The sequence below is a fragment of the Larimichthys crocea genome, chromosome III (genome assembly GCF_000972845.2).
Source record: "Larimichthys crocea isolate SSNF chromosome III, L_crocea_2.0, whole genome shotgun sequence".
In the NCBI taxonomy this organism is placed as follows: domain Eukaryota; kingdom Metazoa; phylum Chordata; class Actinopteri; family Sciaenidae; genus Larimichthys; species Larimichthys crocea.
In genome coordinates this window covers 18,631,996-18,647,904 of record NC_040013.1, presented here as the reverse complement: position 1 = coordinate 18,647,904, position 15,909 = coordinate 18,631,996, and the positions used below count along the sequence as shown (strand labels likewise).

At 39.8% G+C, this 15,909-nt stretch overlaps 1 protein-coding gene across 1 annotated transcript in view; it reads left to right on the top strand.

Moving 5' to 3' along the window:
* Nucleotides 1–1,013: 1,013 nt before the first annotated feature.
* The window catches only part of LOC104929751 (VPS10 domain-containing receptor SorCS1), a 46,210-nt gene continuing 31,314 nt past the window's right edge, over nt 1,014–15,909 (top strand). Inside the window, exon 1 of the mRNA XM_027273196.1 lies at nt 1,014–3,326. Within this exon, the coding sequence (XP_027128997.1) occupies nt 2,625–3,326 (702 nt within the window). The 5' untranslated portion in view covers nt 1,014–2,624. The remainder of the gene's footprint in view (nt 3,327–15,909) is intronic.

The window sequence follows — 15,909 nt, the reverse complement described above, 5'->3', positions numbered from 1 at the left end:
ATGTGCCAGCCCTTCGTAACTGAAGTGAGTACATATACAACAAAACATAAGACCTTGTGCTCTCAAAGTGTCCTTGTACTTTTAAGGTGTGGTTTCTGAACCCTTAGGTTAGTTTTACACAACAACAAAGATAAATTAGGCTTAAGAACTTACTCGATTAGTCACTGAAGACAGAAAACTAATTTGTAACTCTTTTTTTTTTGGCCTTTCCAAGCTTTATTTGATAGAGACAGCTGAAGAGTGACAGCAACGTGGAGAGAGAGAGACGGGGAATGACATGCAGGAAAGAGCCACAGGTCGGATTTGAACCCTGGTGTTTCCGCAGCAAGGACTGAGCCTTCGCACATGGGGCGGCTGCTCTACCAACTGAGCTAAACAACACTAATTTGTAACTCTTTGTACGACTATTTAACAGTCAATTGATTGTTTATGTAATATTTTTCTGTTTTTTACTAATTTCTATCACTATAAATTTAATATCTTTTGGTCTTGAGCTAAAGCAAGATCACCTGTGGCTCGGAGGCACAGCGGGTCATCCACTAATCAGAAGAACAGTGGTTCAATCCGCTTCAGTTTGTATGTCTAAGTGTCCTTGGGCAAGATATTGCTCCCCAAAGGCTGCGCCATCGGTGTGTGAATGTGTATAAATGGTTAGCTACTAAAACTGATGAGCAGTTGGCACGTTGCATGGCAGCCAATGCCATCAGTGTATGAATAGGGTGAATGAGATATGTATGTAAAGCGCTTTGAGTGGTCGGAAGACTAGAAAGGCGCTATACAAGTACAGTCCATTTACCTTAGTCCCTGGGAAATTGTGATTAGCCCTTTTGACTATGTTCTAACATTTCAACAACATTTAATCAAAAGAATCAATCAGTAGATTTGTTGAAAATGGAAAAAGAAATCCATATTTTATCCATCCATCCATCCATCCATTATCCTTTATTCTCATCAGGGTCACGGTGGGGATCCTGTTTTATGTCACAGAAATATTACAAGCACAACAAGACAAATCACCCCCCCAAAAAAAACAAGCAAGTTGAGCAAGACACAAACCCAGCATGTGCACGACCATCCATGTATAAACTCAGCAGACAGGTTGGGCAAAAATCCATTATAATCCCTCCACGTTGTCACTGCGGGAGTATCCCAGATACAGCAAGTAAAACAAACAAACATGTAAAACAGGTGCCACACACAGGCATTCATTTCTTTAAGAGCTCCTCTGCATTGTAGTAGCCGGACAGTGCTTTAGGTTCACATTACACACAAGAACTTGGGCTTTTTAGCCAACGTTCACCATGATTGAAATTCTCAGTCAGCCATCAATCTGCATTATAGACTGGTTTCCCCTTGTCTGGTGGGGGCTAACTGAAACAGATTGAGACAGCTCTTGCTCACTGCATCACTAATGGCTGCCAATGAAAGACGTCTCTGTGCAGTTGACCCGTATGTGGAACAGGATCACGTCGCAGCTCAGAGCAATAGGGAGAACACAGCTCAATATAGGGAGTCTCTTCAGCATCAGTCACCAGTCAACAGCATCCTCATCCTATTGACTAAATGTTGCCCAGAAATAGAATCTCATCACGGAGTTTGGACAGGCTCTAGTTCTCCTAATGGTTTACCATTAGCTGACTGGAACAACGCCCAAAGTATAGAGAAATATAACAATATATTCTAGGGTGTCTGCATTGCATGGCAATAATGGGTTCGCTATTATTGCCACGGCAGCTGTACGCTCATCTGTGCTTAACAGCAGAGACCAAAGGGGGTTGATAGAGAACATGATTACTTGTTCACCTCTGGTTTGAATCCTTCTCATTATATTCTGCCAGACAACCTGCCATTAACCCGAGAAAAAGGGCACAAAAACACAAAGCTAAAATTTGGGGGAGATATGCATTTTGTCCATTCAGCTGTGTTGAATGGATAATACAGGAGTGCAGCCTGTAACAATTTCCATGCCATTTTGCAGGCGGGCCAAAACAGAGTCATTATCTGCAGGACATAATTGACAGTGAACACAGGCAATCCTGTTAATTGATTATCTAGGCTTGTACTAATGGAAAATGCAAAGCCTCGTATCTTCCATAAAGCCCATGTCAGGAACATTTCCACACAAAGACTACCAAAGACAGACCCAATAATGTTTCTAGACTTCTCCCCAAGGGACCCTAACATCTGAGGACCTCTCAGATTGTTTTAATCCAGTGCTTAATTACATAAAAGATGATGGTGGATGATTTCATAGTGACATAGTATCTGGCTCACTGCGGATCAAAAACAGAATAAACCCCCCTGAAGGGATCACACGCCGTTACAGAAATATAACTTAATTAAGAGTACGCCCAGCTGTTTTTTTTTCTTCTTCTTTTTTCTCTCCCTCCAGGTTGAGATGAGGATGCAGGGGTATGGGCCCCTCTCCCCTCTCGTCCAGGATTCAGCCTCCAGCTCCTCCTCTGATGCATCGTTTGCATCAGTACTTGGGAACACTTGTCCGCGCGCTGCTGCACCTCCCCACAGTGCATTCACGGACTCCACTTTACCAGGTGATGACAGACAAACGCTCAAGAGTGACAATGATATGTTTTTAACACGCCTGAAGTCGGAATTCACGTAGAATGGAGACGCGTCTCGGTCACTGGCTTTTCATCATTTTCTCTGAGTGGATTTGGCTCTTCACCCTAACTTCCATCCTGGGCGTAACAAAAGCGGAGGTAAGGTGCATTCCCTCGTGCCAGCTGCCGCTAATTACAGCCTTTCCCCGGGAACTCTCGACGCTGGATTTCGCTCATTTTGGCGAGGAACCAGATGAAGAATTTGTTGGATTTAATGAAGTGTCACCGGACGCCAAACCCACCCCCGGCGGGGACGAGAAGCAAAACGTTGCGGAATTGCGGAGCGAAGAAAGTTTGTCCAAAGTACAACCACTGTTAAGGGGGAATAACACAAGTTGTCTCCAGACGGACGCGTTAAACGGACAGCAAAAACTTTGCCGCCTTTCTGGAGATGCTTCACGCGCGGCTGCTCTTTCTCCCAGCGACGGTGACTTGACCGAAAATAGCACCCTTGATGGAAAAGACAACCGACTTTACGCTGAAAATGGGGCACAGGTTGAAAAGGACACGGATGTGGCCAGTTGGAGACGAACACGAAGTGCGAGGAGCGCAGAGACTTGGTCCAGATTCAGACCCGAGGAGGGTGGGGAGGATGCTTCGTTTTCGGATCAGGAGGAGTTTCAGCTTACAAGTTCGACATTTGCACTCGCCGGGGACACTGCTCATAACCAGGCGATGGTGCACTGGTCCGGACAAAACAGCAGCGTAAGTAGTTAATGTGCTCCAGTTTTACGCACGGACCTGTTTTGACGCAGTGTGGTCAGCCTGCACTCACACGCCTCGCGTTGGCATTTGAGTGATTTGAATGGTTAGTTTTGACAGATGAGACGTAATAGAGATGAAATGCGTGACTGCTGAGAGGTTGCAGAATTTGCGGGAATCAGTAATGCCTCACTTCTTTTCCTCTCTATCCATCTTTCTCTCTCTCTCCCTCTGTCTCTCTCTCTCTCACACACACACCCCGTCTATGGTATCCTTTATTGGCTGACTTGGCAGGTACAGGCTGAAGTTTAAAGAAAAAATAAGTCAAAATAACAAGTTTAATGTTCTGCATAGAGTTTAAAGGAAATGATGTCTTCTCTCTCTCATTTATTCACTCCCTCACCCACAAAAAAAAGGCCGATTGTGCATATTTTTTTGTCGAATCACTGATTTTTGGCAGTTAGCTACAGGCATATTCATCCATAAATGAGATCAATGCATCTTTTGTACCTATCTTATCTGCCTGGTTCAAAAATAGAGAGATGGGTGATAGTACAAAAGGTTAAATGTGCAGCTCACCGACTGATGCACAGTGTTCTCAGAGTTAAACAGACCTTAATCTATGTCTGAGAGAACAGCTACTGAAGGGTAAAAGTTAAAGTTATTGTACAGCAGAGAGAAATGATGATAAATGATATCACACTCTCTTATTTTTACAGAGAAATGAGCACAATGAAGTAAAAGAAAATAGCATCATAACCATAAATCTAGGCACAGAGATAGGCACTGTGATATAAACACTCCAAGTTAAAAGACAAGTTGAAAACTAACAGAAATAGATGTTCCAACCTCTTGGTTGGTCCCCTAATATCCAGGGGACTAGCATTACCCAGTTTGGGGAATCATCCCATTTTCGTATATCTGTGGTTCTGAACTTCTAACGACCCACACTGGAGATGTGAGTGAATGTGTAAGCACTTAAATAGGCAGGGGGTCTGCAATGTAGGTTGACTTAGAGTTTTACCATATATAAAAGCAAAAGATGTGTGTAAAGTTCAGCAAAATCCACCATCATGTGCTCTCTTTTTGTTTTGATCAAGAGCCAAGCAGTAAAATTAGAATTATTTGTAGCACCTAAAAAGACTTTTTTTGTGTGTGGGTACAAACAGGGAAATGTGTCATAGTCTAGCCGGCCAGATGTAAGCATGAATTATCTTTTTGACATCTTCCTGGTTTAAAGCAATATATCTGAGATGAATGTCTGCTGATTTGTTGGTGTGATTTACTACTGAGGTCAGTGTGACATAGAGTCTATAGGCTTGATCTGGGAACTAGATAGTGCATCTCTTTATTATTATTAGTCATCTATTTATTAAGTGCAGACAGGCTGAGAGCCAGTTTGAGGTATTTGCATTTGGCTCTACAGATCTGTATAATTCGGCATCGGTATAGCTGGGGGAACTGACATTATGTTGACATCATCTAAGAGCAGCATGGAGACTGAGAACAGCATGAGACCAAGACAGCTTCCCTCTGCTTAATCAACACAAATGCTCTATTTCTCAAGCACATATGCTACATAAAACATCCTCCCAGTCATTAATTTATCGGACAGATTTAAAAGTTTAAGCTAGACCAACCCAATAAACAAACATGAAACCTCTGTAGGCCTAATTCTTGATTAAACACCAAAACAAACCCCAGCAAAGAGATTATAATTTTTAAAATCATGCATTCCCTGAAAGAATGATTTGATATTTGGGGAAATAAACAGCTCAATGTGCCTCTGTGCCAAATATGAAGCTGGCGATGAGCTTAGCACTAAAACAGGCAGCTTTGTTCTGTTCAGAGTTAACAAGTTAAAATTGGCTTATTAACACTTTCTATCTGCACACAAATGATTGGCTGTCTCAGCGATTTTCCCATTATGTTTGTTATGCTAAGCTATGAGCTAATTGCCTGCAAGCTTTAGCATCATATTTAACGTACAGACACAAGAGTGTTATAAATTGTCTCTTCTGACTCTCAGCAGGAAAGTGAATAAGCACAAATAATATAAAAAATAATAAGCAATGTCAAACTATTCCTTTGATTAAAATGTTGTTCCTTGGTTGCGGGAATAAACGGTATTCCTGAAGCTGATACTAAAATATCATCATCAGTGAGGATTTTGCATGATCTATTTCACAGTTACATGCCATTTTAGTCCTGCTTTGAGAAATTGCCCCCCTGATGGCACAGAATCTCACCTCACCCACAAACAACGTAATGTGTGCGTTCCCACTTCTGCTACGTGCCACACCCTCTCTCTCTGTGTAGGTGCAGGCCAGGTGGTCACCAAGGAAGTGTGCAGATTTTCCAGCTGGTGTACTTTTTGGAAATCTATTTAAAGTAGTGATCTATTTCAGAATGAGCCAATTTCCCTTTTCAAAGTTAAACGTTTTTTCTTTTTTTAAAAAAAACAACAACCTGTAAACAGTCACGGTTCAGTCATAATGGCTGTAATAGCTTCCCTGTGTATGAGATGAGTCACGCATCAATAGACAACCGTCATCTGACAAGCGTCATTTGTAAAATGTTTAGTAGGTACAGCGGCCAACAAATAGAAAGAAATAGGGTTAAGGAGCTGGCGAATGTTTGCAACCTTCAGTGTACACGTAATATGCTGTATGCTCTGCTTGTTGAAGTGACTCAGTTCGTGTGGGAAAGTGCTGCTCTGTTTTGTCACTTCAAGCAGTTGTTCTCACATGTCAGCATGAAATCATGTATGACTGAAAGGTTTCAGGCTGCCCACACTTCACAGACGTTTGTTAGTCAGCTAAATTGTGTAGCCTATTATAATATTTTTGCTTACAAGTTCTTAAATGTGTTAATTGGTTTAGTAGGCTTGCAGGACATCAGCCAATTTGTACATACAGTTTGCGAGACACATTTCTGAGCTTGTTACTGACTTGATATATTTAGTTTGCTGTCCAATTGCAGAAGCCTAGTTGGTGGATGTTCCTGTTCTCTTATCATTTGTCCAATTATCACGGTTTGAAAACTGAGCTGCCATTGTAAATTTGGCTTTTCAATCAACATGAAAACCACAAATGACTGCTTTTACTACACTTCATGTGGTTTCCACACACTTGTTTGTTCCTCTCATGTATTAGTATAAATTCGAGTCAGAAGTAATCTTCAGTTTCTTTAAAAGACAAAACACTTACTGACAGTATTTTCAAAATCCTCAAAGATTCTTTGAACCATCCAGATAACAAAAAATATATATATTTCAACTCGCGCCTCTGTTTCCAAATCAAAACAAAGATGCCTGCTGGCTACCTGAAGAGGAAAACAAACCTGACAGACATGCAGCTTTTCAACGCTAAGTAATTGTTGGATCTCTGTAAATATTATTATAAAGAGTACGGTCTAGATCTGCTCTGTATGGAAAGTGCCATGAGATAACTTTTGTAATGAATTGGCGCTATAAAAATAAAAATCAATTGAAATAAGTCTAAACCGACAGTGTATAAAGTAAAGTGGCAGCGTTAGTGGTGCATGTTATTCAGAACTCTAATGTAACATTGCTTTGTATAGTTTGGAGTGGAAGATAATTTCAATAAACTTGTGTGGCTAGATGTGACAGATCCACTTTGGCTTTATGAGCAGTCAGCCAAGGGCACATGTTTTACAGACGGAAGCGTAAGGATCAGTGTCTGAAGGTTATTAGGCTCGTCACTTTTTATTTGAAATTTTAACTACAGTTTGAGCAAACTAGGGAAAAATATGGCATTTTCATTCTGGGCGTTGGCAAAATGTATTGTCTGCTGCTGGCTCACTGCTTACCCTGTTGCCTTATCAGTACAGTACACTAGGCTATTGTTTTCTCCGCTAATGCAAAACAGAAAAATTAATGAGCCGTGCTGAATGAATAATCATAACACCAAACATTTGAGAAGTGATGTTTTGGATTCAGTTGCACTGATGAAAAAAATTGGCTATTCTCTGACTTCTCTGACTTTGTAAAGTGCCTTTCTGCTCGACTTTTTACAGAACTAGCGTTCTAGTGATTTTGTCGAGGGACAAAAATTCTACTATGAATGGAAAATTAGAATAAGAAACCATGGATTGAATTGTTCTCCAGTGAACTTCAAACTGTGATTACTCCACTAGTATTAAAGTAAGTTTGCTACAGCTTATAATGGATCTTTTAGCAGAAGCCATGTGGGGAACAACATTTCGAACATACCAGAAATTGATCTTAGAGGCCGGGCTCGTGCAAGCGCACTACAGAATTCGCCCTCTGCTATCTCAAACAGGGATAAAATGATTTCCTCCTGCAGCTCGTCTAGACTTTCAAAATTACATCAGACCAAATGGATGAAATTGGTGAAACAAGTGAATCCACTGTTTTACTTCTTTTGCTTTCACAATGTAAGCTTATGGGAAAAAGTCTTTTTGGGCCAGTGTGCATCACGTGACAGACGCTGTTGCCATCATTACACTATGTGAAATTGGCTTCAAAGTCCAGCACTTGTCCTTAGGGCTTGGTCGATTGCTTTATTGTGGTGTTGGCCTATCAGTTATTGTATAACATATTTTAGGTTTTGGTTATGTGCATTGTATTTAAAGCAATTTGAATGATGTGTAAATTGTTTGTACTCAATCTGTTGAAAAAGCAATAACCCTGTTTTTTTGTCTTCTCCTTGTATTTGTGTGGGTTTAACTCAGGTGCTCTAGTTTTCGTTTCGCAGTCCAAACACATGCAAGTAAGGTGAATGAGAATTGCCTGTAGGTGTGAACATGTTTGTCATTCTGTGTTAGCCCTGTGAGACCGTCAAGCTGTCCTGGGTGTTGGCCAGTGCATGCTGGGATAGACACCAACCCCTGATCACCTTGAACACGTCTGGCCTATTTTACTTTTTTATTTTTTAAAGTTTGCGCTCTATTCTACTGTTTTAAATGCAATACGTATAATATTAATCGCTTAAAATTCTCCACAGAAGAAACCGTTTCCGGCAGCATACTGTATTATTTAAGAGATGTTGCAGGTGATAAAAATTTAACAGAAGAAAAAGACACTTCTGTCCTAATTGTGTAAAGAAGAATAAAGTCATCAGAGTTTGAAGCAGACCATCACCTGAATTTTCTTCTTTTTCCATGTTGGGGCGAGGATGATGAAGATCTCTCCAGCATCTGTTCTTGGAGTTTTTGTCTTAAAGTTTTTTTCTTTTTAAAACAAGTTTTTGACGTCTACATCTCACTGGCCTCAAGCTTCAGCTTGCTCTTCAGTGTTTAGGGCATTTGGGTTCTCCATAGTCTTCCTCTACCTTTAAACTGAAATGCCAAAACATTCTAGGTTTTGAGCGTTTGTTGAGTTTCTCCATTTTTGCCAAAGACTTTTTTTCTCTGCTTTGGTGGCATTCATTGTCAAGATGTCTCTCAAGGTCAGTGAGAACTGGAGTAAGCTGTCAGCGCATATCCTGTCCATTCAATGCAGACATCTATCATTCTACTGAAATACCACTGTTATATTCAAGTATTAACACTCACTGTCCTGAGGACACCAGCTCGACTACACACACCTGAGAGAAAGTTCATGAAAGATAACATTTTTTGGGGGGCTTTTTATGCCTTTAATGATAGGACAGCTGAAGATAGACACGAAGCAGGGGGCAGAGAGAGTAAATAGCCTCCACACACGGGGCGGCTGCTTAACCCACTACGCTACCGACAGCCCCATGAAAGATAACATTTAATGCTACAAAGCCAAATGTCATGTTGCTGCAATTATCTAGAGATATTTAAGCCTGTCAGTGCAAATGTCATTTCTCTGAAGCAAACAACGGTTAACAATGAGTTAAAAATCTATTAATTACAGAGGTAAAATTAGTCTAGCTCATTATGAGATGTCATTTACAAGAAGTTGCCTTGACTGTCGAAGTCTGCACAAAATGATAACAGAAGTTACTGTATGCACTGTGTGTCAATGTGCAGAGCGGCTAAATGATTGGAAGTAAGCATTCAGTCATTATAATAACTTTTTAGAGCTCCTGAAATGACATATATGCTAGCTCAAGGTGACATTTAAGTGAATTGTGACTTGAGGGTTGAGAATTTTATTAATTAAAAGTATGGAAAATGTTGTATTTTGACATTGCAAAGGTATGTCAATAGTATCAGTAAAGTAGAAAACAAGAACAAAAAGTTCTGGAAGTGGGATTATGAAACTGGCTTTATTTATCGTTCATGTGTAACACCGTTTGTCCTCCATAAATATATTTTAAACATAGTAAATACAAGATATGATTAAATACATGCAGGGAAAATGCACTATACTGTGCATCATGGGGCACTTGCAGGCTCAAGAGGATAGGGACAGCAAAATAAGCCAAAGATGAAGGAGAGACATGAGAGTGATATTGCTCTTCTCATCTTATGAAAATCAAAAAAGATCGAAAGCCCCTTTCTACAGTGTTATTTTGGAGGCAGCAATAATACAAAAAATATTTCATGACTTAAACGGTGGAAATGTGCAGAAATTAACCAACGGAAAGGAAAAAAAAATAGGCCTTATTAGTTAATCAATAATCACCATTAACTGATGTTTAAATGCAGCAAAGAGCCTTTGTACATGGGGCACAGGAGCAACCATGTGAGCTACCAGGTCTCTCCAGTGTTTTCAAAAAAAGAAATAATCATTCATAAACTGTATATGAATAACTTTGTCCCAATATTTTGTCAACATTCGTCCTTGTCCCCGCCCAAGCATCAAGCAGTATGGGGCAATTACTACAAAAATTGCAGCTTTCCCGACAACAGCAGCATCTAATTTGGTTGACGCTTGGGTCCTAAACAGAAGGAGCAATATTTAAATTCAGTTTAATCCTCAGCACCTTTTCACCATTTTATCTTACCTACCTTCCCCCCCACCTTGATTCTGCCTCCTCAGCACAAACAACCTCATTCTGGACACTGCAGTGCATGTAGCTTCCTGCATATAGCATGTTGACATGTTCAGACAACCCTGTGGCTGATGCTGTCAGCATGGCCCTCCACCAGCTCCCCTCTCTCCTGGGTGGCTGTGATGGACAGGCTGTGTTGGGAGGGAGGGTGGGAGTGATGCTGTAGTGTTGTTGTTGTTTCAGGAGAGTGAACATCACACATCCTACTAAAGAAACATAAATAAATTCATGAAATACATAATGATAAGAAATGTACCACCACGACTCCGCCTAAGACAACCGAAGACAAAAAAAAATCTATTTTTCCTGACAAATTTGAGGATGTGGCATTGCCTACATTGCATGGATAAACAGAGCGACTGGTATTTAAAGCTCAGCACTGCACAGAAACTACTGGCAGGCTGAGTTCAGCTCTGCCAAGCCACCAAGCCTTCCTGTGGTGAGGTTCTCTAACGCCTTGAAATCCTGCAGCGTGTGTTTTTTTTATTGGCAAGCTGTGCTCCCCTCCTGGGTTTCCTTTCTTCTCCTCCGAGTGCTGTCTAATATAGGAGAAATTCCATAAAAAAACATCCAAAGATTTTTAGCCTAGACGAGGATGAAGTTAATTTAGTTGGAACAATGCATCATTTATAATCAGATCTCGACGTTTTTTTTCCCACTCTGTGTTCGCTTGAATCAAGCTTATGTTGTGCAGGTCAGTATTTTGGGTTTGTTTGACTGTGCTGTTTTTAAGCGAGATAAAATGTCTTGACAGGTAACGTAGAATTTAGCACAGTCATAAAATAATTCAGCTGGTTGTCAGTCAGTGCCTCAGTGCTCCATCTATGAATCAGAAGCAATCTACTGCTGCTGCTGTTGTCAATATTCTTTTTTGGGGGGCTTTGCTCAGTGGCCACCTCATTTTGTGTTCAACAATAGTTTGATTTTACAGTGACCGCATACAATAGCCGCTCATACAGTATGAGCTACTCCATCTGGCTGCTGTAAGAAAAGCCTCACATTCAAAACGCATAATTGATTCACTCACTGAAGTTTCCTTTCCGGAGGTTTTAAACACTGTCGTTGAGTCTAAAAAGACATATGGGGGAGAGAAATCCTTCTGCAGCATATTTATCTCATCAGCTTTACAGTATGTCACAGGAAATGTACCTTATTAAAGAGTTCAGGGAGCTTTTAGTTTGTCAACATGCAACAAATTTTCTACCATCGCACTCAGCACTTCCCGATCTCAAACAGAGTGCTAAAGAATTAAAAGTAGTTTTTAAAAAAAAAAAACATTCTTGCGCAGTGAGCAAACTTTTTAGGGTTGGATTGAAAAACTTACCCGCTTGCTGTCTAATCTCGCTTGCATTGATCAGACCCCCTCCCCGTGCACGCTGAAGCTCAGCAGGCTGCCATAGCCCAGCTGCTGAACTAGACTGGGCTTTTATTTACGGGGGAAGAAGCAAATGATGTGAGAGCTGAAGCCTAAAGAAGAAGGAAGCCGTTTCAGATGACTTATCAACCGAGCTACTACTTCCACACAGGGCTGTCGTCTCAACGTGAGGAGTCCAATAAAGTCAGACACTTGCTGTTCTGCTTGAAAGCCGTAGAGTGTGTGCTCGCTGTCCATTTTAAAACGCTGGTTATTTGATGTTCACAGATCAATGGTATCACCTTCTGCCGAAGTAGCAGAATGTTGCTGTCACATTATTGCAGAACTTCATCACGAATCTTTCAAGATTTCACAGCAATGATGGCTGTTGTCGTCGTATTATTCACAGTGGCTTCACTCCTACTTTTATTTGTATATCAGCTGTTATCAGGACACCTTTAGATTATTTTCTGTCAAGTAAACTGTGATTGGTTACTAAGGAACACGTGAGGAACAACCTGATGAACAAAATAGTAAGTAATGGTCAGATAATCATCAAATTATGATGGACTACTTCGTAATTGCTCAGTATGATTCTATAATTTAATTTGAAGTGCACAAAAACTAATAATTAATAATGAATGAGTGATATGTATTAACCTATCATTACCTAATGGTTCATTAGTATCTCTATTCCTTTCCCGATTAACTAGAGTAACTAACTTATTAACAAATGCCAGGTTGTTCCTCACTCACTCATTTCTCAGTGACTCACATTCCTGTGCACTGCATTGTAAAGTGTTGCCATTGCTTCATAATTCATGATTGCAGTGACCATATCCATGGGAGAGCCAACAGCCCTGACTTCAAACAACCCAGCTTCAGTGCAACAGCTGGTCCACGAGGAAATGTTGCCTTTGTTAATGTAGTGATATAAATTGATGTGGCAGACAAAAGCCTCTGTACATTATGTGTTTCACTGAGGCGGTATTGAAGTATACGCGCGCGTGCTTTCCTGCAGGCTTTTGTTGGCTGCCGAGTGAGTTGCATGGCCGTAAACAACGTAATGGAAACAGACAATTCTGTCTTTATAAAAGGTGTTAAATGATGCTGTTTAATGTGGTGATTTTATCAAGTGGGGTTTTATACTTTATGCTATACTGGCCCCTGGGGTATAGAGTTTGCTTGCTAAGCTGTTTTTTTAATTTATTTTTATCCCTTGTAAGGCATCTGTTGCCACATTGTTAACACTTATGTGGTGATATTTTTTTTTGTAGGCAGGTTTTCTCACCCTTCTCCTCCCAATTAGTTTGTCTTAGCTGTGACATTTATCCCTAATTTGAATATCATCTATACACAGAATCATGATGTCTATGGAAATTCTTCATACTTACAGCTGCTGTAATGGATCACATGACACTTATCTCCATGGAGAGTTTTTGGCATCTTTCAGCGCCTCGTTTTGGTTTTTTATGTCGCGCAACTTGTTAATGTTTTGACACACTCCTGCTGCTCTCTTCAGTGTTGTGTCCATGCAGCTGTGATCATCAGAGCCGCCAGTAGAAAGAGCATTTAGCTACTAAAGAGCCAGACATTTCCACAAAAATCCAATAAGTCCAATGATGTGGAGCATGCGATGGAGCTAAAAGTGGATTAAATATCAGACTAACATTCAGCAGGTGGACACAAGCACAACTCCAAATGAATGGCACCACGTTTGACCAGTTTCTGATATGTCATATTTGTCTTCATCATTAATATTCCAGTCATTAACTCCAGTAACAATTATTTTTATGGAATCATCCATCTGTTTAATTGCAGTGGCTAAATGCGATGACAGTTTTATTGATGAGGCAACTTAATTCCAACAGCTGATAAGGCTGGATCAACGGGTTGTTTCAAGTGGGAATGAATTGTAATGTGTACTGTGTCGCTGCTTTTATTTGTCTCAGGTGTTAATCCTTGAATAACATACCTCCCTCCTTTTTTGATACATCTACCCCTTTTTCATACAACACCTTCATTTCACAATAATCTCCACAACCTAAGCCCTTTAAGTCACCATTAAGCCTCTATTCATTCTTACATAATGATCAAATTCATCTCAGTTCATTTACCTCCAAGGTTTGAGATCTACAAAGGATTAGAGGTTGAAAAATCAATTTGCTTGCTCTTGGTTGGCAAGTAATCCAGTTTGAAGATATGGCGGTGCTGCTGCAGTCTGGGGCTATGCACTACACGGTCTCTGGCATCAAAAGTTACCCCTCTGTTGTAATTCAAAGGGAGAGATATGCTAATACAGTATGTGTGGCATTATTTAAACTCGGGAGGGTAAGTTATGTAGTCGATAAAAGAAGAGCATTTGTCCGGTGTTTTCAAATAGCAATTTAAAGGCTTATGACATGCTGACAACTTCAAACACCCGTCTCACAGTGAAATATCTACAAAGTGAATATTGTATCACTGTACTGATGTGTTAACTGCAGCCGTGGAGCTTCACCTTACATTTTCTATATCCCTCCAAACACAGGAAACTTTTCCAACTGGCAATAAGGTGGATGCAAATTATATCTGACTGTAGTCCTGGATCTTTCCCAAGTTAATGCATAAAGTTAATTGCCATAAAGAATAGGGGGATTTTCAGTCTGCTGCGGTTTGTTTTATTGTGTATGACAGTGTCCATGAGGGTATGACTTTCTGAAGGTAAAGGCCATTTCATTGAAAGACCATAAATCTCTGCAACCCAGTCTGGACCCTCGGTACCATAGTTATAACAAGGTACATGGATTATCTCTGCTCATATAAAGGATTTTATACATTCAGCACAAAGTAGTAGCGCAGTCAGAGTTTTCTTAGTCAGCTTATTCACAAAGAGGGCAAATAATTAGAAAATGAAGCAAAACTGTTCAAATTCATTGCATCTTTAATAGCAAGAGGTTCTGTAGAAACTTGTGTGCTGACAGTGTGGTGCATGATTTAATATTCACAATTTATAAACTGAGGTAAAGACACATATGTGATAATAGATTTACAACATTTAGCGCTAAATCATCAATTAGTAGATCGACAGAATTAAACTATCCTAATAATAATTTGATCATTTAAGTAATTTTTTAAAAAGGAAAAACACAAAACATGATATTTCTAGCTTCTTGCTACTTTTTTTGTCTTTTTATATCATTGTAAATAGAATATCTGTTGGGTTTTGATTTTTTGGTAAGACAAAAACAAGGTATCTCTAACATTTTCCACTATTAGATGTTTTATAGATAGACTAAAGAATTAATCAAGAAAATAATATTTAGTTACAGCCTTTGTTGATGAAACTGTACATAATAGAGTTCTGTATGTAACATCAGACGATTCTTTGTTGGATCTCATTTAATTAACAGTCAGTTAAGAGAATAAGTTAATAAGTGGCCTATATTCCAGATTCAGTCCACACAAAATGGTCTTTTGTAGTCATAAATCAGAGTTACTCTTTATACTGTTTTACTATATATAGATCTGTGGTGTTGCACCAGCAGACTGTTGGTATTGACTAGTTTTGCTTTAAAGACCTATTGTGTTTGAAATAGTTTCTAAAGCTAAATGTTGGGGTGGATGAGGCTTTACATGAAGTGACCTTAAAAAGCCTCGTGCCTCTCGTGCACAGCGTGTGTCTGTCACAGTTTCACTGAAGCAATTACTTTCAAGAGGTGTTAGGCATTTATTTACAGAGATGAAGTAGGATCAACTTGTGTCTCTTGAAAATCACGGAGTTTGTGAGCAGGCTTTTAAAAAAAGTTCACATTTCTTGTTTACATGATGGAGTTTGCACTTGTTATAGGCAATGTTACCCCAAACACTCATAACACTCGATAATTAGAGGATAGCTCTGAACAAGATGCCGAGAGAGGCTTCCCAAGAGAGCTATAATGATCTGCAGATTTTATGATTGCATGGTGCAGGCTGGGTATTGCTTGAGTGATTAATTTTTCTAAAGGGTGAAGGGCACGGTGTGAACAACAGTTTTTGTGTAAAGGACTGGCGAGATTTTATAAAACGGCATGACTCATAGTGGAAAAAGGCAATCCTTGCATGGGGTTTATTATGATATTACCTTGCAAAGAGAAAATGTTACTTAAGTTAAATGTATGTAAATATGACTTCATGCATCAGTAATTACGTGCATATGTAAACATACAGACTTTTATTTAAGCTGTGATATTTGCTGAAGCGAATAGAAATGTCCACGATGAGTCATTCATTATGATCTGAGGCATCTTGAAATCTAAAGATT